At 30.8% G+C, this 24,001-nt stretch overlaps 2 protein-coding genes across 4 annotated transcripts in view; one reads left to right on the forward strand and one right to left on the reverse strand.

Annotated features, from left to right (window-relative positions):
- The window catches only part of LOC110998992 (plastin-2), a 37,328-nt gene extending 15,336 nt beyond the window's left edge, over positions 1-21,992 (reverse strand). The window contains exons 1-2 of one of the 3 annotated variants that reach the window (XM_022267825.2): positions 21,853-21,992; positions 21,604-21,748 (exon numbers count right to left, since the gene is read on the reverse strand). In XM_022267825.2, the coding sequence (XP_022123517.1) occupies positions 21,604-21,666 (63 nt within the window). In that variant the 5' untranslated portion in view covers positions 21,667-21,748; positions 21,853-21,992. Of the gene's footprint in view, positions 1-21,603 lie in introns of all 3 variants that reach the window. The other 2 variants (XM_022267826.2, XM_045630655.1) reach the window with 2 other exon arrangements.
- A 1,197-nt stretch (positions 21,993-23,189) lies between these two features.
- Positions 23,190-23,931, forward strand: LOC110998971 (protein lethal(2)essential for life). Its single transcript, XM_022267796.2, has one exon. The coding sequence runs from the start codon at positions 23,317-23,319 to the stop codon at positions 23,845-23,847; it is 531 nt and encodes a 176-aa protein (XP_022123488.1). The 5' UTR covers positions 23,190-23,316; the 3' UTR covers positions 23,848-23,931.
- The last annotated feature ends 70 nt before the right edge of the window (positions 23,932-24,001 follow it).

Consider the following 24,001-nt stretch of genomic DNA (forward strand, 5'->3'; position numbering starts at 1 on the left):
TATATGCAAAATTGTACCCCGACTTACGCGAATTCGACTTACGCGGATTGCGCTCAGTCCCACCTATCGCGTAAGTCCGGGGTATTACTGTACTTTCAAATATTTCTTAATCGCGGTACATATCTGAGTATAGTCAAAAATATTTACAAAGTCGATTAAACAAATTCGTTTCTATAATGACTTAATGTTATTAAATAACGTAACGTACCAATATTAGGTAAATATGTATTGTTCATCGGCATTGTATAAATGTTTTCTTAATTGTTTTAACGCGTTTAGTGTGTTACGGTTATAGCACTGAATCATCATTATTAATTTCGCAAAACATAATTATATTATTACTTGTGGCTAATGATAGATTTCAGTTTAATTTTCAAATTCAATTTCCCTGTAAAAAAATCCCCGAGAATGGAACTAAATGTGTACTCAGAGTGATATTTAGAATCGACACCAGACTGGTAACATTCAATATCATTTTGACATACGGAAAAGAAAGTTAATAAGAAAGCCCAAAGTGTGACCCTTGTATTTGAAAAACAGTAGTTACTTTAATGTATTAATAGTAGCATTGGGATCGGGATGGGAAATAAAAAAGCGAATGTAAAGATTTAGTTCCATACCAGATATTATATTGATTGAATCTACCAGATTGAATCTCAACAGAAAAATATTATACGGTAATAATACTTTGATTATAGCGTAGTGACTGTAGTATTAAAGTATTTCAACCACGCGTTCGACAAACTATTTATTATGGCTTTTTTAATAAATAATGCAATATAACTATTATTAGTAAAGTTTACATTTCTTACTATAAGTATATATATTTGTTGCTCTAAAACTTCTAAAAATGTATTTACTACTGTTTTAGTACTTTTTAAGACACCCCCATTTATTTTTGTTTTCAGAAATATTTATCCAGTTTTACCCGCTAATTCTATTACGTCATCTGTCCGTCTTTTCTTTTGTCGTCCTATGTCTCTCTTTCCAAGGTTTAGTTGACAAAGTATTATGACGTTAAAAATGTCCGCGTCAAACAGTGTAGGTTTGTTAAAAATACACTAAACTACATGCGATTAATTAAGAATGATGGAGATAACAGCCAAGTTATCCCGGCCGAAGAATCCCTTTATAAATGCATCATGTCGTTCTATATAGAGAGTGCTTTTGACAGGTTTTTTTCCTAAACTTGTCCGATGTATATAAAACGGAAAGTGAAAAATATGAATATATTCATAAAATTCAATATAGTCTGTTGAAATATAGGTGCAAGGTCAATAATAATGTTTAATTTATACAAATCTGTGCCATATACCACCAGACCGTGAAGAACAATATTATGTAAGATACGGCAGACTTCTTTAATTAGGAATAGTATTTATCTAATTCTATTTCATGTAATAAAAATACTACAAATTAAAGAAAAATACTATTTGTTTATAATTTTCTATCATATCTCGATTTAATTTTTATACAGCACTTAACAGATCGAACTTATATGATAACACACCAGAACACAGTCACACCATTCTTTAATATAATATGTATGTGTAAATATAGTTAATAAAAATTCTTTGTCTAATTCCCCGACTATCGTCGTCGGAGGTATAAGTAACTTATTTGCGTATAGATATTATGATTAGCAAAATATAATTTGTAGTGTAAGTACTTATTTCTGTTAACAAATTTTTGTATTATATTTACAAAAAATCTGAAATTATGTATACACATTTAGATATAATATGTATCATATATAAATACCTTTCGAAATGCTTAACTACTATGGGTCTTATTATTATTCTTTCACTACAACTTTAATTTGTTCCCTTTGCAGAAGTCTCTAGGGCCGTGGCGTTTAAGAACACAGGCGCTAATTAAAGATTTAAGTCGGCACCTGGTAGATACTCTGGTGACCCTAGAGCTGGTACTTTCCCCGCACAACGAATAGGAATCACAATGCAACGAGGAAATGTAGTATAAAAGGTACACTGCCACAGGGACCAAACTTTGTTTTATTTTCTATTTATCCATTTTTAATTATTACTATTACTATGTAGATTAAGAATATCGTACTGTATATTTGGTAAGTAACAGAAATTTATTGAAGTACGGCTTCGCACGGGTGCAATGCTTATACTAAATACACCACAGAAAATCTGTGAACGTTGTATGTAAAACTGTGGGTTATCCATAAGAGATAGACATATACCATAACGGACTTTTCTGTAGACCTTTTCAATGTGTACAATAGTTATAGCACATTATTTTGATAAAACTCGTAGGGTTCAGCCTGCGTTTGCAATGTAAGCGGAAAAAATGTAATTATTTACGACATCACATTAGAAACCACAATAATAACAGTACTTCTCCACTATTTAATGGATGTTATTATACATATAATACCTTCCTCTTGAATCACTCTATCTATTAAAGGAAACCGAATCAAAATCCGTTGCGTAGTTTCAAAGATTTAAGCATACAAAGGGACATAGGGACAGAGAAAGCGACTTTGTTTTATACTAAGTATGTAGTGATAATAATATCTGAACCGCCATATTTTTTGACCATGACTAAGATATAATATAAAACGTATGTGTATTTAAACGTTTAAATTTGCATGAACCAAAGCTCATATTATATCACGATGACTAATACTATGATTCACACTTCTATGTATTTATATAACCCAGCGTTATGTACTTGTTCGGTGAATATTTTTTTCCTTTATAATTAACATATACTCTGTTGACGCATGTTTGCGTGGGTTATATTGTATGTAATGTCTATTACTTAGTACTAGATTTATTTTAATAATAAAAACTAAAACTCTATTTTTAAACTGAAAATGGTTCTAAGCTTTTGACTTAGTACTAAAGAGTGTATACCAAATTTTTTTATGCAATAATTTTTATATTAATGAAATTTACTTATATCTGGTATCTGAATAAATATAGTAATAATCCTACTTAATACTAAAGTCGCTTAAAGCCCTGTAGGACTACATTAAGCAGACTTCAGTATTAGATTACACGGTTCTTTAGTCGTGTGCCAAATCTTTGAGGATTTAAATTATATTATATGGGTAGGTCTACACTTATGTAAAACTAAGAGATTAAAGAAATGTAATAAATACAATTGTTGCTGTCAAGACTGGGCGTTTTATTTATTTATTAACACTTCGTTACATTACAATATAAAAATTGAACATAAAAATGAAAAGAAGGCCAACTGGCGGCCATATCGCTTTCGTGCGATTTCTTCCAGGCAACCACTTAGCACTGTTTTATCAATTGTTTTTAAGTTATCTTTCATACAAACAAATCAACAAATCAGTGGACATTCTAGTGTTTATTGTAGATATAATTTTGTATGTGTATGTGACTATGAGTATTAAGTATAGAATATTGTTTTTTACATCTCCAATTATTTCTTACATAAATGATAAAAAATATCCAGTAGCTAGAGTTGTTGCACAGACAGCCTTTGGGGTACAATGGAAACTCTGTCTTATTCGTTTTCGAACTACATTAATTCCACAGACTATAACTTCGTAATAACAATAATATAAAAGCTATTTCTATATAGTATGTATAATATATTATAGAAGCGTTCAGGTTTAAACAATGGATCAATTGAAAGTCCAATCTTAAGTGCAGGATCTTTAAAAGTTCAATCACCGTAAGTTTTAATGCCACTAACACAAGATTTCTCGTGGGACACACGATCTTGTCAATTGATACTGCGCGTAAATAATATCGAACAAGGCTTTCCCGTGGCATTCTGGGTTCAAAATAAAAAAATATACACATGTTTAAATTTCGAATTAGATTTAAATTTTGTATAACAACACAAAATTAAAACGAATTCACAAATCCTGACATGGTGTGTATTAGTTAACCAATAACCCAGTCCATATTCATAAATGGCCATCAATTGTGACATGTCGAACAGATGGTACACAATTTGGAAACGCTCCAAAAACATGCAATTTTTATTCGGTGCGCAGTGCACGCCTTAAATGTTGTGGTCGAGGACCTTGCGATTAGGGGTTCAATGACCCACAACGGCAAAATTGATTTTAATGTTCTTGTGACGTGCTCTCGTACGCTAAATCTTTTCTAGATCGTACATTCGTTAATACGCTGTTAGTTTAATTGTAACACTTGTACCGTTCGAAAATATATTTTCTATACACAATTTCATCGTTCCTATTCTGTTGTCTATATTTTTTAAATATAAATTTGACTATATTCGCTTCTTCCAAATTAGAGGCGACAACATTGGTAGTTCAAAGAAATTTGATTTATGTATTTTATTGGATCACCGGAATAGAACGGACCGAAGTGGCAAACTAAGCTCTTAAAGGTTATAAATTATTTATTTAATTACTAAATTATGTTTTAAATTTAAACAAATATGATATTCTCCATGTAGGATAACATGACGTTCTAAATCCCCTGAGTCATCGTCCCTCGGCGTTAGTATCGTGTTGTCTAGGGGAATACTAGGAAGCCACACAAGAGAATATAAATCAACTTGTGGTTTCATTTGCGTAAGTAAAATAGCGATAAATAGTGACGCATTTCTTGAAATTACCTGAATCGGAAAATTTTCTAATAGTCTGTGTATTGTAAATAGCATCAAAATCGTTGTTTTACTTTTATTTTTTAATAAAATCTTCGTAAAGATACCTGGTATCATTTTTAACCAAACCTCATTCTTTTCTTTTAATTGTACCATTTATATTGAGCGTTTACTATGACACAGTACTACTTATGATATTAAGTTTTATTTAAAAGGGCTTTTTATGGGGGTAGAGGGTTCCCTCATGTCATACCGCATGAACTGCCATTAGTTTTATAGCCTAACCACAACTCATATCCAATTTATTATAATATTTTCAAGATATTTTGCTTCTTTAATCTAAGTTCTGCGGTAAAGTGGGTATACAAGTATAAGTGCAAGTAATTTTAGGTGTAATCTATAAAATGTCAATTAAACAAGAAAACGTGCCGGCTCCGATGCATTGAAAATACTGGTACAATCATAACGTTATGTTACATTTTATAGAGAATATTCCAGAGGAAACTGCTTAACAAAGCGTAAAGAAACAGCGAACTCATTCATAATCAAATTGTAGTAATATTAATGAAATGCCACAATATCACTGGCCGTATGCCGATAAAGCGTTTTGCTATGCGCAAGAGTATTAAACATGCGTTTGAATATTGCGTATTTAAAATTGGAAAACTACTTGTATACTTGAACGATAGTACAAAATTAATTTAAGGTTTATTTCAGAGCGTTTTTGTTTAAATACATGATAATAACACATTGGTACTTAGACATATAAAATTCAATAGAGCGTATATATTAAGTGGTCAGAAATTCATAAAAACTAAATCTAATAGATTTATTTTATTAATTGTGAGTATCGCACCTCTCTTTACAAATATAATTGCAATAAGTTGTAAACAAACTTATCAGTTATTATACCGTATCAACTGAAATACTTGATTGTTTTCCAACACACTGTGTCATAAGACTATTAGTAAAAGTAAATTACAGTCCACATACATTATTATTATACATTTGTACAAGATATAAAGAGCATATCAAATAAATAATAGCCAATTTTCAAATGATTTTTTTTTAATATATAATATCTGAAGCTTTATGAATCTGTACTGTGCCTCGATATTATTGTCCGGTTTATACGTTATTTTGGTTGCGTGTGTTCTATTGGTTACTCTCCGTGGTTATGCGAAGGCGGTATCCTGACAGTCAAAGTCTGTGATCAAAGGTTAAGTGAATAAGGATGCTTGATATAGGAGCCGGAGTACAATTGTTATTCATATCCGTTTCTGAGACATTCATACCTATACAAGTACAAATGTGGAAATGAAACACGAATTTTCACTAAAATCTAAATCGTTTTAAACTCCCAATACCGCAATCTAGCAATCAAAAATAAGTATCTGTATCACAAGATAAAGGTTCAGTACGGATATTGGAAAACTTTATCAAACTTGGTAGGACAGATTTCTCGAAGAACGGATGGCCAATGGGCCAAGAACGTACCCGAATGGCCTAGAACCAGTCGGCTAAGCCATGGACGGCCTCCCACTAGGTGGACAGATGACCCGGCATGGGTGGAGGGAAGGCAGTAGATAAAAAGGGAACCGGCTATACTGGAAGTTTAAAGGAGAGGCGAAACGAACAAACATCAAATTTGCATACAAAATCGTCGCATCGCTATCTCTATTCAAAGTTGCATGTTAGTTTAATTAATGGGTCGTATATACAGTGCCTCAGTAGATTTTAAAAAAAACACAAAAAACTAGAGGCACACTCAGAAAAAAAAATAGAAAAGTTGCGTCGAGGACGGTTTAAATATGGACAGAAAGTTCACCTAGAAGACGCCAAGGGAGACCAGTAAAGGATAATTGTGGAGAAGGCCAAGACCCATAAATGTTGTGGCGCCACTGGATATGTATTACAAAGAAAAAATTAATTTATGTATTAAAATATGCAATTTATTAAGTAATTGCTCATTTATACAATGGCTTGGTGTTGGACTTGATTTAATTGGTTAATTGATAATACCATATTGAGAATGACCCAAATAAACAACTGTCAAAGTCTGGTTTTCAAAACTGGAGGTAAAATTAATTAATTACAATTGTTAAGAATATTTTAGTAATTCAGTGCAGAGATGGGCTACTGGCTTCAGCGTGCGACTCTCATTCCTGAAGTCGTAGGTTCGATTCCTGGCTGTGCACCAACAGACTTAGCTCGATTGGTGAAGGAAAACATAGTGAGGAATCCTGATTGGCTTAGACCCAAAAAGTTGTGTGTGTGTCAGGCACAGGAGGCTAATGTATTTGAATCATCATTTTAAACAACATTGCTTTATTACCAGTATTTGATAATAATTTATAAAATATTCATTAAGTATCTTATGTCATTTTAAAGCCATATTTGTCGTTTGTTTTTTATCAACTGCGTCGTATGCCTTATACAGAAGTGTGGTCAGGAATGTTGTCACTGTATAATTATGGTTAATACTCCTCTTTGTTCTTCAAATAACGTCAGCTGAGTTAATATGAGGAAATAAGAAAAGCATTTTGAATTTACCAGTATTTACACTATAAAATAAATTGTTATGCAATTTTATATTACTTAAAGTTTTAGTTCCTCACCTAAACAGGGGTGTCTTTATCTAGTTATGAACAGTTGCAGACTATATAAAAATTTAATGATAATATTATTTAGGCGGATTAGTCTACGCTGTATTGAGAGTGGTCATGACCGCAGAAGACAGATACAGTGAAAAAGTCTCTATCTAATCATAGTATTGGAATTACCCGTTTTAAAGATTTTAGAAACCTGTTTATTATAATTAAGTAAACAAATGAAGATCAAGTCTTAAAATGACAAGTCAGCTAGTGCTGTTCCACTCTAGAAAATTGGACATAAAAGCAATGAAAAGCGTATCAGGTCAGAGTGTACAATAACACGTTGGGAAACAGAGCATGGGAACAGCGGTAGTTGTGCATGTTCGCACGCTATTAATTCCGATCTCAAGATAGATCGAATTACTCGATATGTGTATTAACATTCCTCAACTTTCTTCACACACGGCGGTACCATTGGTCAGTTTGGCCTATTAGATCCCTAACCAAGCCAGGGATATATTATGTCTATTATAAATGTCTTAATAAATAGCTTTTTATAGAACAAACAAACGACAGGATACACATGTGGTAATTAATATCGCCGCCCATGGAGACTCTCACTCACTCTCTCTCTCTCTTGTCGGCATTTTATTTTATAAATGGAATTCGGAAATACTTCAGCGGGTACCTGGTTTCACATAGAAGTGATGCGCGGCTAAAGCGGCCTAAAATAACGCTTAGTTGTGGTATATTGTAAAGTTCCAGTGTAATAAAATTTGGAAGAAACTTTTAAAATAAATTTATAAAGGAGTCAGCATCTAACAAAATGTAATATGGGCTTTTCTACTGACTAAATAATGTTTTGTCACGTTCTTTTGTTTCCAGTTGAACGACAAAATAGGACATTAGCGGTCTTATTAAACTATTCCTTTATTTTCAAAAGACGAGAATAAGGACAAAATATCATTCCGATTTATGGATTTGAGACCTTTATTTTGAATAAGATTTTCTAGTGACAGGTTAGGTTTACTTTAATTTATTAAAGCTTTAATTAGAAAAGCCTTTCCAAGGAGATTTATGCACTAAATATGTCAGTTATAAAGCAATTTTAAAGTTCTAATATATAAGGTTAGAAATGAATACGGCTCGAAGCCGCGAGGCGAAAGCTTTTTAAGAATAAATTGAAAAGCCTTGACTTTTCCCTCAAATGTCAAGAAAAAGTAAAGGTTATTCAACTAAAACACGGATAAGACGTATGAATATATAATGTTAAGCGCAAAAGAATCATGCTTAGAAGTGTTTAACCGGATTAAAATGTTTATTAATCTCACTTTAACAAGAAAAGAAGGCCGTGCTCTATATTAACTTAAAATAATACAACTTTTATCATTCTATTTGCACTCCTTATTAAGTACTCTCGTCTCTTTCTGTTAAATTGTGATTACGCTGTGGTGAAAAGAGGCAGATGAGTATAAGGCGTGTCTTACTTGCCTACACTGTTTACTGTTAGTTCTCGGTCCGAACTATAAAATATGATAAAAAAAGAAACAACGTATATTATCAGTAATAGTAAAACTTTGGTTCAGTCAGGTGATGACCGATAACCAAACGAGAAAAAACAGCAGGCGGAAAGTCTGAATTGTGTCAAATATGAGAATATAACCTCCTACTTTTTGTTTACTTTGGAGTAAAAAGTCTTGGACTTGTTCAAGTGCACAGTCGCCAATTAAATATTTAAGTTGATGCTTGTTAGATTACAGAGACCAAAGAGCTGGTGTTGCCTCGCTCAACGAATAAGTATCGCAATACAGGGAGAAAATACTGCCAGCATTCAGGTATACTACAGGAACCTACAATATTGTAATATAATAATAATAAAAATAAAAGCCCTTTATTCGCTGACCATTTAACTTAAATGCTATTCTTATCAAACACTAATATTCTTAAATCTATATATATAGCGAAAATAATAATTTATTCTCAACCGCTTTGGTCAGGTTGTCTGTCGACATAGGCCTCCCCCAATTGTTTCTATGTCTCTCTATATACATGTATTAATATACGAATGACGTTCTTACACTACCTTGCTATGCCATATATAGATACATATCATATAAATCGTTGTTGAGATTACACTTGTAGCGAACAGTATGATTGGATTAAAATACCAATAAGATGGTAATAACAAAGTACGTTATATAAGTAGTAGTTGAATTCTGTTTTCGCGTTCGTACATTTGATGGAAATCCGATACGCCACGTGCGAAGCATTCGTAAACTAAGGTGTGGCAATTGCAGTTTTGTTTCATTTGCAACCGAATGAAAATGCTGTTACAAATATATCTAATAAGTAAATTTTGCCTTTTCTCCAATTTGTACTGATATATGTTATTTTTTTCCAAGGCACAGATATACAGTATTTAAAATATTCTTAACCTATATGGTATGTATTTATTATATGTATGATACTTCTGTTCTTATATTTTTTTTTATGATTACCTAGGCAACCTACTGCCAAGTTGTTGTGAATTCGAGTCAACGCTTCAAGTCTTTGGTAAAATAAATAACGTTAAATTATTTATGGCTTTTATAAGTTATAAGTTCTTTACCACTGTACAAATATTACTTAAACCTAGAAAATATATTCTTGTAGGTCCATTGTTAAACGGAAGTTAATCCCAAACAAAGGATTTTTATTCTAGCAGAAACCGCGAGCTTTTCATTTCCCTTGTATCCTCGTAAAACTGGAGAACTTTTAAAGCTAAAGTTTAATAACTATTTATTTATATTTTTAAATTTCTCTTATAATGATTACCTACGTGAAAAAATAAATCGTAATTTCATCGAGGCGTAGATTAACAAAAAAGCAATAAAAAGTAAATCTATAAATCGTTAAAGTTCTTTTCTACAAATAACTTGTGGTTGGCAAATATTAGCGTGTGTGAGTTATAAGTGATAAATAAGTATAATAAATAGTACATATAACATACTGTATCAGCTAAAAATAGAATGTCTGATTCAGTATAACAATGAGCCTTTATTGATATAAAATATTCCACTTTTGAATTGGCAAAGCAGAGTTAACATTACTTTAACGTTTAAAGAACTCATTACAAAAAAAAACATATACTCGGAACGAGATACGTTATTTTACGTATCTCGTCGAATATAAATTTTTAGGCTGATTCAAACAATACCATATCTTCACAAACTTTCGCATGTATTCTGTATTAATACTAAGTATTTATGTATATTGGTAACTTAACCAATATAAATTATGTTACATAGTAATGTAACATAATAATTGTATTAATATTAATTACTCGCATGGAATTAAATAGTGAATAAATTTTGTAACATTAGACCGACTACCGGCACTGTTAAGTTAATTAAATGGATCGCTTTTATTACCAATACATGACATGTTGGACAAAGACAAGAGCGTATAGTTATTTTGGGCTGACAATTACTATTACTTTAATAATAATATTAAACGTGAACTTTAGATTATTGTTACCATAGTTACCTTGATTTAGACGTCTTTTGTAATAACTAATTCATTAGGTTAAAATAAAACTAATAAAAATATGAAAGTAATTTACGAGTCTATAACAGTAATTTGTAATGTCTAATTTTTTTTTATTGAATCATTATTTCAATATATCCAGCATGGTGCAGGATAAATATGGTCAATTGTTGTCCATACAATTTCCTTGTAAACAAATAACTTGGCGATTAAAATAGACCTTTAAATTTTATATTGACGTTCATAATAAAATAGATTTAATTTGAAGGATTACAAACATCGATCCGTCCATTTCTCACTAGACAGATAAAGTTTTATACATTTCTATTCAATGATAAGTTTTATTAAGAAATTCACATGGAGATAAATTGCTGCAGATTTAACGCAATGATTACCAGCTGTAGATAATTCCTTATTCATTGAACGCGAATAAGAGTAAATGGTTATTTTAATTTAGAAGCGTGGAATGAAGACAGCTTAGTACTTAAAAGTTATTACAGTATAGATGATACTGCATAAAATTCTTATTGAATAATCTCAAGACTTGTTTCTACAAATGCCTTTTAAAAAGACATCACAAGTATTTGGGAATTGGAAAATTGGGCAAATTTCCTGGTTTAGAACTTATTTTAATTAAAAATTGTTACGTCACAGACGACAGAGATAAAAGGAAGGATTTGACACTGACATCTTGACGTCTGACAATCGTGAACACCGACTTCAATCAGCACAGGTTAAAAAACAAATACTTACTAAAGAGATATAATCTATAGAAGTTCTCTCCTACATAAATCAACAACTTTGATTAAAAGCGTAGCGAGTTAGTTGCCGACTGCACTCGGTAGATCCTACTTTGTAAATATTTGAACAAGGTTATCATGTGTATATATAAAAGGAATTAGGTACGTATACACAAGTTCCGTTACATACCGAAGTGCAGATGCAATAAACAAACTATGGTACTATTACTTCGGGCTATTTGTGGCGAAAACTGCGCCGGCGCACGTGCGCGGTTTCCGCAGTGACACGAGTTTACGTACGGTCGGGTTACAAACTAGTCAGACTGGTAGGCCTTTGTTGATTTTACAACTCAGTTTAATATAAAAGGGGTTTGTATCACGTCTGGCAGACCTGGGTGCTTTTAAGTGGTCGAGCATTTGATATGTAATACGATTGCGATAAGAGGCTGAAATAATAATTGTAACATTTTAAGTAGGCTCATCACTTACTTGCCTGATTTTGCTTGTCTGCCCATGCGTCAGTACTATACATACACGTTTTGTGTCTAAAATACATTTGATGATAGAATAACAAATGTAAGCTATATTAAAATAACGTTTCATTTCAAGCATTCCACTTATGTCAATCTAATACCTAGTTTATCTTTCGCCATTTTAATTCGTGCGAAACTTGACGTGTACGATGTATTTGCGAACAGATTTCTTTGTGTGCAAATTAAAGCATTCATACGTGTGATAAACGATTTAATTAATTAACAGTTATGTTATGAATAGTGTGAAAGAAGCGCCCAATTCGAGCCTCCATTGCAAATGTTTGTTGCAAAAAATTGAGACTAAAAAATCTTGTTAAAAAATTCATTACAATTGTCAGGATGACGAATTTCAACATATCGACAGTGCGTCCGCAATTGAAATCGTAATTAATCGTTTAATAACGTTCTGTGTACCTCTATGTTGCTGTAATGAAGTAACGTTTGATTTATTATGGATAACGGGAATAGCGGGATTTTATATAAAAAAAACATTATACAACGCGTTATCATCTGTTTCTTATCCAAGACGCAATTCGTTTATCTACAATATCTTATCTATATATTTTGCATTTAGAAAGCAATGCGTTTACTATTTCGCCAATTTTGGCCCAATCTGTACTTAATACCCGCTGCATTCAGTTATAAAATTTCAATTCGATGTAGTACTTACCTACTTAGGTATAACTTTATGACTAAGGAAAGTAAGCCAAGATCATAATTCATTGATAATGTATTAATAATAATTATCAGATCTATTCTTGATTTGTCGGATAGTTCAATTAGATACTGATGATGAAATACTTAATATTTCAGAATAAAGATAACTAGCTAACAGGCACTGTCTATTGATTCATAAATGCTTTTTACAATACAATCAATACACAAAGACACAAATTATATATAAAAGTAAATATCGTTTGAAGGATCCAGTGCGTGAGTCACCGACTGTTGACCTGCGTAATGCGTACAACTTTGTGCGTGTGTGCGTTCACGGTTCAACTCTTTGTACCTACCTATAGAGTTATGCCTACCTGGTATCTTGGAAAGAGAATCAGGACTGTTGCTCGATTGTTTTATTATTTTTAAACGAAATAAAACCGCTATCAATGTTAAAACGACCTGCTCTGTTGTGTGCAAGCATACTTTCTTAGTTTGTGGACCGAATTGGAACGTGGTGTCAAATCAAACGGGTTCGGAGCAAAGATGTGAATATGAAAGGTTCATAATCAAACTTAGGTTTATAACCATTTGGAAAAGCATTGTTAAAGGATTTATGGCAGTGTCATTCCAAACATTGCCTAATATTTTTATATAAATAAATTAATGAGCATTGTCTTTAAAGAAAAACACTTTTATAACGGATCGAAGTTATGTATTATTAAATTAAACTTATAATTACATATTATTTAAACATAATTTTATACGTCGGTTAAATTTTAAATTATGTTTAAATAATTATAAGTTTACAATACTTAATACATTAAACTTCAATCCGTTAAAAAAGTGTTTTTCTTTAAATGTGTAAAAGTTATGTTAATAAAAGATAATACTATGAACATTGTCTTTGTAATCAATACATACAAATATATGTAGTTATTTAATACTTGATGATGGTGTTATGTCATTGTTTAAAACTTATTATTTATAAACGTAAATTAAGTTCAATTATTTTATATATAACTTATTCAGAGATAATAAACATTTACAAAAAACTGGCGTAAACCATAGACGTAAATTCAGAATGCGTTAAATTCAGAAACCAGCCACTATAATAGCGATTATGGAGAGAAATATTTCAAATAAGCTACTTGTCATCAACAGTTGATTCTGTACTGTTAGTGCGTCCACAATTTCCATACTCATCAAAAGCGGGGAGAGAACCCTTTCATAATGTATTGATTTGTTAGTTTTACCCCTTGTCTACGAAACTGAATTAACTAGAAATGGACAGTGGGCATTTGCATGACACGGCTGAACCCTTCTTTAATAGTTCAACCCTTTCTATCACTGGACACAGCAAATCTATTCGAAATTTAAATTAAATATACTGATGAAGTATAAATTTATGATTTGAATTTCGAAAGTAAGAATAGAAGATACCTTTGAACACAATTATTTTATGTTCACTTTATTCGAAGGTGTGTGACAATCCTATGTTTTGACATTGAATGTCGGCTCGCACTATGAAAAAAGATAAAAATCCCGTCTTGTTTTAGTATTTTCTATTTAGGATATTCATACCTGAAATAATGTCATTTTATCTATACAAATCGTGTATAAGCGACTAAAATACATCCAAGACAATACATAGTTGTCGGATTTAAACAAGTGGGTCGTATGAAATCAATATGTTACATCATAACGAGCGTCATAAATAATAATTTTATCGGGCAATTGTTCTAGGAATATAAGAGTACTAATCACTCTGTCACCAATTGAATGATGTTAAGAGAAATCAGGACGAGTCTGACTCATACGCATATAATGTGCGAGCAAGAATTTCAAAAATTTACATATAAAAGTTTAGTATTGACAGTTAATGATTTTTTAAACTACAATAACCGTGATTTATAAAAATTGTTAGAATTTATCGCTGTCTTCAATTCATATAATGTGTACTATATAATACATAGAGAATATATCTAAACAGAGTCGACAAAACAGTAAACAACTTAATTCAGAAAGAGAATCTATCGTAAAGAGTGTTTGAATGTTTAAAAAAACATTTTAAGATATTAAAATTATAAGATATTTCTTTGTCACAAAATTCTTTCTGATATTCTTTAAGCGATAAAGGTGGCCAGCCTATATACATGGTATTTATGTAATGCATATTGGCGTGTTTGTAATTAAAGTAAGTCACGTTTCTTTTTTTACAACTTACTTGTACTTTGTGTCTTTGATATTGTACTAGATACGACTTATTAACTATCTTACGTCATGATAGGACAAAGGCGAGACGACATTCCGAAGCAAGGTCGTTGCACATCTAGTTTCAAGTTTGCTTTGTTAAGTAAATCAATCTCGTCTTAAGATTTTGTTGAAGTGAAACTTCTTTAGGCGCATGAGGGAGGGAATTTTTTTTTACAAATGTAACGCAAGTATGCAACGGAAGTGTCGAAAAAGAGAGAGAGGGAGCGATCAAGACCTATTGAGATAGAGTAAGACAGGGCGAACGTAGCATGAAGCAACTAGAGATGGAGTGAGAGTAGGGAGCAAGCAAGTGAGAAAGATCGAGAGAAGAAGTGAGATAGAGCGATTGTTTATTTATTTGTATTATCATTAGCACGTATACAATCTTTAAACAGTGTGAATATAGATACAAATACGGAGTGATCATATTATACTGACATAATCATCTATTGGGGCTTTTACCTAAGTAATAGTTAATTTACAAAGAAGTTTCACTTCTGACATGTGTAATTTGTGCGCACGCACTTTTTTTTACCTTATATATTACAGAATTAAATAGTTACAGACTTCAGCAGCTACCTATGTCAAAATCTAATGTACGGGTGTCATAGTTCGTGCTGACTCACAATTCTGAATATCACTCAAAAGTTAACAATAAAGAGATTTTGCTCCTTTTATGTGCTTTTATCTATGCTTCTTAGGTACGACCGATTAAACTTTAGTTGTCATACATACAGAGAGCTTTTCATAATAGGGTTACATTACTTAGTTTTAAAATTTATATTGTACAACTAACATCTAATTAAACTCACTATCCCAGGCTTCTTGAGATAAGTTGATAATTAGGCAACAGTTTTCTAGCTGAATTACTCAGTTTTTTAAATAATATAATTAATTATCCATAAATATTTTACAGTCGACTCTAAGTACGGTCTTTAATCTACACTACTTAATCATCTCGCTTTAACGTTACATAAAAGAGTAAATACTATTTTCATCTCTATTAAGTACTATTACTTATATCTTCTATAAGATAGCGATAAATAATAATTTTCTACTAATTACAAGAAGATGGCAATTTCTTTTGATAAGGCTTTAAGATTTTTGGTTGAAAATCTTCTTGATTTTAACGTTTAAGTTTGTGTTGGGTTTTAGGTCTTAATCAAGGATTTTGTGGTAAATGTTCCACTGATACTATAAACATAAATAATCATATATTATACCGATGTTTTATAGTTAACAGTTCGACACTTCGTAACTGTCGTACCTGTTATTAACTTTAAATTAGTTAAGTATATTTAACTTTTTTGTATTAATACAGTATGACTACAAAAAATATGCACCATATATACATGTACGTTTATTTAAAACTCAGTTAAGCATAGTAATTAATATATTTACGGTAATAAAAACTTAGTAAGATCATAATCAAAATGTTATTGACTTGGCGCAGTGACCTACAAAGTACTTCCCTATAATAAATTTTAAGATTTAGTCATGTAAATTTTATTTACACCAATGAGTCATTACGGAAGTGTGACCTCGAAAACCAGACCCTTTCAATATTACCTCTATAATTTACTTCAAAGTGAAATTATTATCTCCATTTACCATTTAAAGGCATGAAAATATATGCATATTTTAAGGTTAAAAATACAACCTTAAAAGGCCGGCAACGCACTCGCGAGCAACGCACTTGAGAGTGTCCATGGGCGGCGGTATCACTTAACATCAGGTGAGCCTCCTGCCCGTTTGCCCCCTGTTCTATAAAAAAAAAACAAAGTGGCGCTCATGGGACAAATTACATCTAGAACGTTCTCAGGTGACGATAATCTACCCCAATATAAATGGCTCAGTCTGAGTCGTTTTAACGTGGACAGAATTTCGAATGATGTCGATATGTCTCTCCTGGTGTGTGACGGCGCGCTTTCATAAAGACATCCAATGGCAAAAGAGTTTCTTGAAGGACGGCACTTTCAAGGCCGGAGGCATGCTGCGGATTCTTGAAATGGAACGAACATCTCGACCGTTCACAAAAGAACATTCTAATTGGCTAATACCTTGTTTCTATACATTTTTACGTGCATTTTTGGTAATGGAACCTAGTTTTGAATTTTATTTAGAAATCACAATATTTTTTTCACGGATTAAACTGTTCATCGATATAAATCAGAATACATATTTTCTACGTTCAGGAAGTTTCCTTGCTCAAGACTAGATTGACCAAAAAAAATTGAGCTAAGCCAAATATTTAAGAAATCTGTAAATTTAGTCATATTTAAATGATTAAAATTTTATCAACTGCCAAATAAAGTTGGTATTTTATTATTATTTCTGGCTTATACATCACAACGTAATTAGACTTAAAGACGTAAATCTTATAGCCAATATTTAAATATATTTTTACAGTAGTTAACATGTTCTGTTAAATTACAGAGAGAAAATAATGTTGTGGTTATTATTAGCTAAAGAATATAAATTTAACAGCACAATAAACCATAAAATCAAATATTGGATAATCAATTTGTTACAAGATGATATTTGTATGATTTCTGCGTTTTTTATGTAAAACTATCTTGTTTGGTTCCGCTTGGTGCATTATCTAATAAACTGTGAAAGTGGATTTCATTTGTGTGTATTATAGTTTTTCTTATAAATATGAACATTACTTCCTCTTACTTTTATGGTCCATTAGGCATTTCATTCAAAAACCTGTTTATTATATGAATGAAGCGACTGAAGAAATGTGTGTGTGCAAATTCTAGATTTTACAATTAGATCAAAGATATCTGTATATTTATATATACCTAAGAAAGTGATCAGTTCTTTTCCCTTACAAGAGAATAATTTATTATTTAGATTTAATTACTAGAATTAAATGCAGATCCTCTTAATTTTAAGTTTTGAATGAAGACAAACCCAACTAAGTCTTACTTGTTGAAAGTCATGAGAATATTTTATAAGCTTTGTGGTATATTGAAAATAGAACTTTGTTATTGACCCTAGATTGACAGAATAAATTAATACCTGTACACTTAACACATAAAAGAGGTACAGTTTTTTGACCTTATTCCAAAATATGAATAAAGTGATAAGGATAGTGCCAGTGTGATAGTATATGTTACTATAAAAAGATATTGTAAGAAATAATCAAAAGTAAGTACCTACCGACCAACTTTAGTTTACATTTTATTAGATATCTGTGAGATTTTGTAAGAAATAATAAATAGTTCTTTAATTAATTTAAAATTCTAATAGGAGTAGAAAGATGATTTGTTCCAACTAAAAAAAAATTGATGCTTTTTTACTGTAATTAAAACACGGAAATCACGCTGATAACAACTAATACATAAATTACAGATTTTAAATATTGGTAGTAGATCTTTAACCACATTGAAGATTGAAATATAAACAAATTAATGTACAGAAGACTAATTAATGAAGGCTCTATTTAAATAAGAACATTCAATTTATTTTTTTACTAAACATTGAATATTTGCTAATGATTTAGAAGGTGTCTCAGGAGACCTTGATTGGAACACCAGCAAGTGATTTTTGCTGCAGGAGTTGTGTCTAAGTATTAAAAAAAAGATTTAAAATTTAGTGAAATGTATTGAAATTTGTAAACCAACCTTACATTTCTACTCTTCTATTAATTATTAGAGATGTGACATTCTGAATATAAAATCGGTTTTTTAATTATTCAATTGTTTTTTAGCATGAAAAATCAATGAATAAATATATATAAGTACTTAAGTATATATATTTTTTAATTTATTTATTATTAAAAAATCAATATATATATTGTTATATTTATTGATTATTTCCTAATTTTTAAACTTTGTAGTTTTAGAATAATAATATCCTTCATTAATAGACCAGTGTCGATAATTTTTGAAACCAAAAAAAATTACAGTAGGATGAAACCCATTAGAAATGCAGGGGAATATGATCAAAATGAAAGGAAAAATAAATTACGGTCGATCCGAGTTCGGGAAGTGGGAGGGGGGTGACTTTTAAGGGGGAAAAATTGTTTATCTTGATTTCCGGCGAAACTACCAGTCCTATGGAAAAAAGTTAAATGGCAAAGTTGTAGGTCATAAAAAGATCTACAACTTTGGTATTTACAATTTTTTCACATAACCTCAAAATTTAGGTGAAAAATTCAAAAAACCAAATTTTTGGTTTTTTATTTATATCTTTTTTAAAAAGTTTTTTTTTTCTACGAAATTTGGTGAAAACTTACCTTATTATGTCCCAAATATACTGTAATTTATTTGATTAAAAATATTTATTTTTTCGCCTCATTTTAACTTAATATCAAAAAAGCACCCTAATTTTCAATCGAAAATTCTGACGTCAAAATTTCAGCTTTTTTCAAAAAGTTTGGGGGCTTTTTGTTCGTTGAAATATCTACTTTCTGATGGTGTAAAAAAAAATATACATTACTATAGGAAATATTATTAGAAAATGCAAAACATTGAAAAAACCTCAAATTCGAAAATTTTCTTTTAATTATGTACAATTTTGAGGTATTTATTAAAATTTACACTTTAATTACTCAAAAAACGTAAGATTTCATGCTTCATTGATAAACGAAAAAATTGCAAATTAAAATATACTTCTATAATTAACAAACAAATAAGTTAATAAAGTTAATATTTAATAAGACATCTACAATATTTTGAAAAAGTTGTAGAATCTTCTGTGAATAATATTTGTAGATGCCTATTTATTGCTGTTTTAAGATAATTTATATACCTGAGTGACCTCTGGTGAATTTTGAATTTTTCTTTGAACAAAGTAAATTTCTCACAAATCACTTAGAGTAACTCAGCCTGCGGGTGTATTTTTAAAAACGATGTTGTACACTACTCTGTATCTCGAATACTGGCTAACGGTTTTTACAGCTGCTACGAAATAGCAGGTAGCAGTAAGGCCCAGACCCTCCTAGGTCCATCCCCACTTCTCAATGAAATAACTTACACTGGGCTAAAATTCAATTCAATAAATTATCTTAAAACAGCAATAAATAGGCATCTACAAATATTATTCACAGAAGATTCTACAACTTTTTCAAAATATTGTAGATGTCTTATTAAATATTAACTTTATTAACTTATTTGTTTGTTAATTATAGAAGTATATTTTAATTTGCAATTTTTTCGTTTATCAATGAAGCATGAAATCTTACGTGTTTTGAGTAATTAAAGTGTAAATTTTAATAAATACCTCAAAATTGTACATAATTAAAAGAAAATTTTCGAATTTGAGGTTTTTTAAATTTTTTGCATTTTCTAATAATATTTCCTATAGTAATGTATATTTTTTTTTACACCATCAGAAAGTAGATATTTCAACGAACAAAAAGCCCCCAAACTTTTTGAAAAAAGCTGAAATTTTGACGTCAGAATTTTCGATTGAAAATTAGGGTGCTTTTTTGATATTAAGTTAAAATGAGGCGAAAAAATAAATATTTTTAATCAAATAAATTACAGTATATTTGGGACATAATAAGGTAAGTTTTCACCAAATTTCGTAGAAAAAAAAAACTTTTTAAAAAAGATATAAATAAAAAACCAAAAACTTGGTTTTTTGAATTTTTCACCTAAATTTTGAGGTTATGTGAAAAAATTGTAAATACCAAAGTTGTAGATCTTTTTATGACCTACAACTTTGCCTTTTAACTTTTTTCCATAGGACTGGTAGTTTCGCCGGAAATCAAGATAAACAATTTTTCCCCCTTAAAAGTCACCCCCCTCCCACTTCCCGAACTCGGATCGACCGTAATTTATTTTTCCTTTCATTTTGATCATATTCCCCTGCATTTCTAATGGGTTTCATCCTACTGTAATTTTTTTTCATTTTTTACTATTTTTGAAGGCTTCGGCACTGGTCTATAATAGATGTTTTAGACCAAAAGTGTTAGATTTCAGATCTTAAAATCGAACACAGTGTTTAGAATACTTAGTCATGCCATATGTGAGTATTAAATATTCTCTGCATGTGTCATCGGTTACACAAGAGGCAATTTGGTATTACCATGTATTTTAGTATTCAGGTACCATATGTCTCCTTGACATGATATTGTTTGCTTACAATACATATGTCCTTGTTTGCAATGCTTCAAATATATATATTTATTAATTTTCTTAAATAGTAATTTCACTAAACATCTATTTTTATATTATGTTAAAGCTTAAGAAACTTTTATAATATGGCCTTTTTAAATTAAGCACTTTTTTACTCAATAGATCAAATTTTAAGATGACGTAGGGAAAAAATAAGTCAATGAATTTGTTTAAAAATAATTTTGCATACAATGTTATGCGTGAAAGGTCATTGTTCTAATTTTTATTGCAATAAGATTAATAATCAAAGGTCACATTACCTTTAATAATTAAATCAATAATAATGAATATGACGTAAATCGATAATGGCAAGTAATCACTTGTATTTACTCGTAATCGCAAGATAGAGAAGTAAAATAGCTATCTACTTAATCTAGCTTAGAAATAAACTTATTTTCGACCACACGCGAAGAAGCAGAAATAAATTTGAAAGCATGTAGGGCAAAGGAAGATAATCATCTACATACATGCGTAATTCAAAAAGAGCGATTTTTTTTTAATAAGACAAGGGATTTGTACTGGTGCAGTCACCGGTAAAAATTACGGAACAATACAATAAAATAAATAAGTATAAGGCACTTACCTGAGAAAATTGTTCTCTAATTTCTGCTCTTTCTTCGTCAGTCAATTTTGTATTATCTGCCATCGTCTATTGAAATTTATCACACTATTTAAATTCTGAACATCGACAACTAACCCGCTGTTGGAATCCGCACTTTGCACATACACTGTAAAAATCACAACACCGATTAAACTGAATGATATAGGCAAATAATTAAATAAAATTCACAATGTCACAAATGCAATAATTACATGTAAACACAATAAATACCTAAGTACGCGATTGTAATACAAAACGTAACAAATCTACTTGCGGTGAACGGTCCTCGTACAACGAGTTAAACAACTTCAAAGTTAGACGACGATGGATTCGTCAATCAGGGGCCAAAGGATAAAGAGGCAAGGAGAGGGAGACGGTGCGTTCGTCATCGGCAGTGTAGCCATTTTTCAGCTATTTGATATGGCAACACAATATCGACACAATTAACGACTGAATTTAATTTAAGAAAATGTAAAAAAATATAAAATTCATTTGAATAAAGATATGGCAACGTTATAAAATACAATATTATAAGGATTTAAAATAAAATATTCTGCTTTAATAAGTTTTATTTTTATAAAGTTCTATATAGAAATAAGTTTTCTGCTTCTAAATTTCATTTACGCAGAAAATAATAATTTTAACGTGTTTTACAATAAGTTTCCAAAATATTTTGCAAGTTTAATCTCAAAATAATATAGCAACTTATCTATTTACCCCCAACCAACCAACTTACATTTGGTTGCCATCATAAAAAATAAATATAATTATAGTATGGAATATAAGGTATTAAAAATTTAAATCTAGCTGATCATATATTAATTATAATTAACTAACTGACTTAAAATGATTAATTTATATAATAATAATGAAAAATAAACATAAATTTAGTTCTTAAAAAATCATATCAGTTTGTACAAGTTTCACTAGGTGGCGTTATATCTAAAAATAACTTCTTAAAATCTATTGCTACTCGATTATAGATGTCACCTTAGTATCTGGAATTTTCTGGAACATCACTTGCAGAAAACCTAAACCTTTGGCTTATAAATTACAAAAAAAAACTACGATCACTTAAATATTATATATTTTTTACGAAAAATATTCGAAAAGTATCTACATTGTCCATCTTCTTTTATATTGATAGTAGCATATTAAATATTACAGTACCTACATTTTGAATGTATTTTATGATTTTAAATATTTCAATTAAAAATAAAAATATTACACAAATAATATTTACGAAATACCTAAGTATACAAATAAAGTAACGTTAAATAATCCATTTATGTTACAATACAAAACAACAACAACAGTATATCCAATTTTCTTAACCAAAAAAAGTAATAATTAATAAAAATAATTAAAAATTTATTAAAAATAAATTTAAATAGTTTGGTCCCAATAATAATCCATTAGAATTGGTTAACGCAACTTTTTATAATAATGTAAGATATAAGGTAACTTCTACCATTATATATTCATTTTCTTTGAACCAAAGGTGTAATACCTCTACGCATCTCGAAATTTCGAGTCCTATCCAGAATATTATTCGCATATAAGGTGAGCTTGTGGCGCTTAGAGCGTCAGTTCTCAGTTGGATCTTGAAAACAGAAGCGAAAAGGAAGTTGAGTTTTCAGTGTCATTTATCGGTGGTTTGATCATAATATTGCACTTAAGTTGCGCATAGTAAAAATGTCTCTATTACCTTTATTATTGGATGATTTGCGCCCCCACCGTCTGGTGGACCAACATTTCGGGCTGGGTTTGACTCCGGATGATCTTCTCAGCGTTGTCGCTGGTCCTCTCGCCCTCCGGGAGTACTACAGACCCTGGCGTCATCTGGCAGCCGCAACTCGCGACCTTGGCTCCAGCATCAAAGCCGACAAAGACAAATTCCAGGTGAATTTGGATGTCCAGCATTTCACTCCTGAGGAGATAAGCGTTAAGACAGCAGACGGATACATTGTGGTAGAAGGAAAGCATGAAGAGAAGAAAGATCAACATGGATACATTTCTCGTCAGTTTACTAGACGGTACGCGTTGCCGGAGGGCTGTGTTCCAGAGTCGGTTGAATCTCGTCTGTCATCTGATGGCGTTCTGACCGTTATTGCTCCTAGGAAGGTGCCACCAGCAGTGCAAGGTGAAAGAAACGTACCAATTGCTCAAACGGGGCCAGTTCGGAAGGCGGTTAATGATCAGGCGAACGGCGACAAAGCTGAATAATGATTTTGTTTGTAAGTTTGTGAAATTCCATTTCTGTAAGACTGATATTATAATTTTCTGTTTTGTAATAAACAATTTCTGTTCTTTAAATTGTTTTATTTCCACAAAATAATTAACTATGTTATAAAAATGGCAAAATACAAAATAACTTAGA

The sequence above is a fragment of the Pieris rapae genome, chromosome 13 (assembly GCF_905147795.1).
Source record: "Pieris rapae chromosome 13, ilPieRapa1.1, whole genome shotgun sequence".
In the NCBI taxonomy this organism is placed as follows: Eukaryota; Metazoa; Arthropoda; class Insecta; order Lepidoptera; family Pieridae; genus Pieris; species Pieris rapae.

Bases quoted from the DNA above. Each gene is read 5' to 3' on its own strand.
- LOC110998971 (XM_022267796.2), top strand. From the start codon at position 23,317: ATGTCTCTATTACCTTTATTATTGGATGATTTGCGCCCCCACCGTCTG.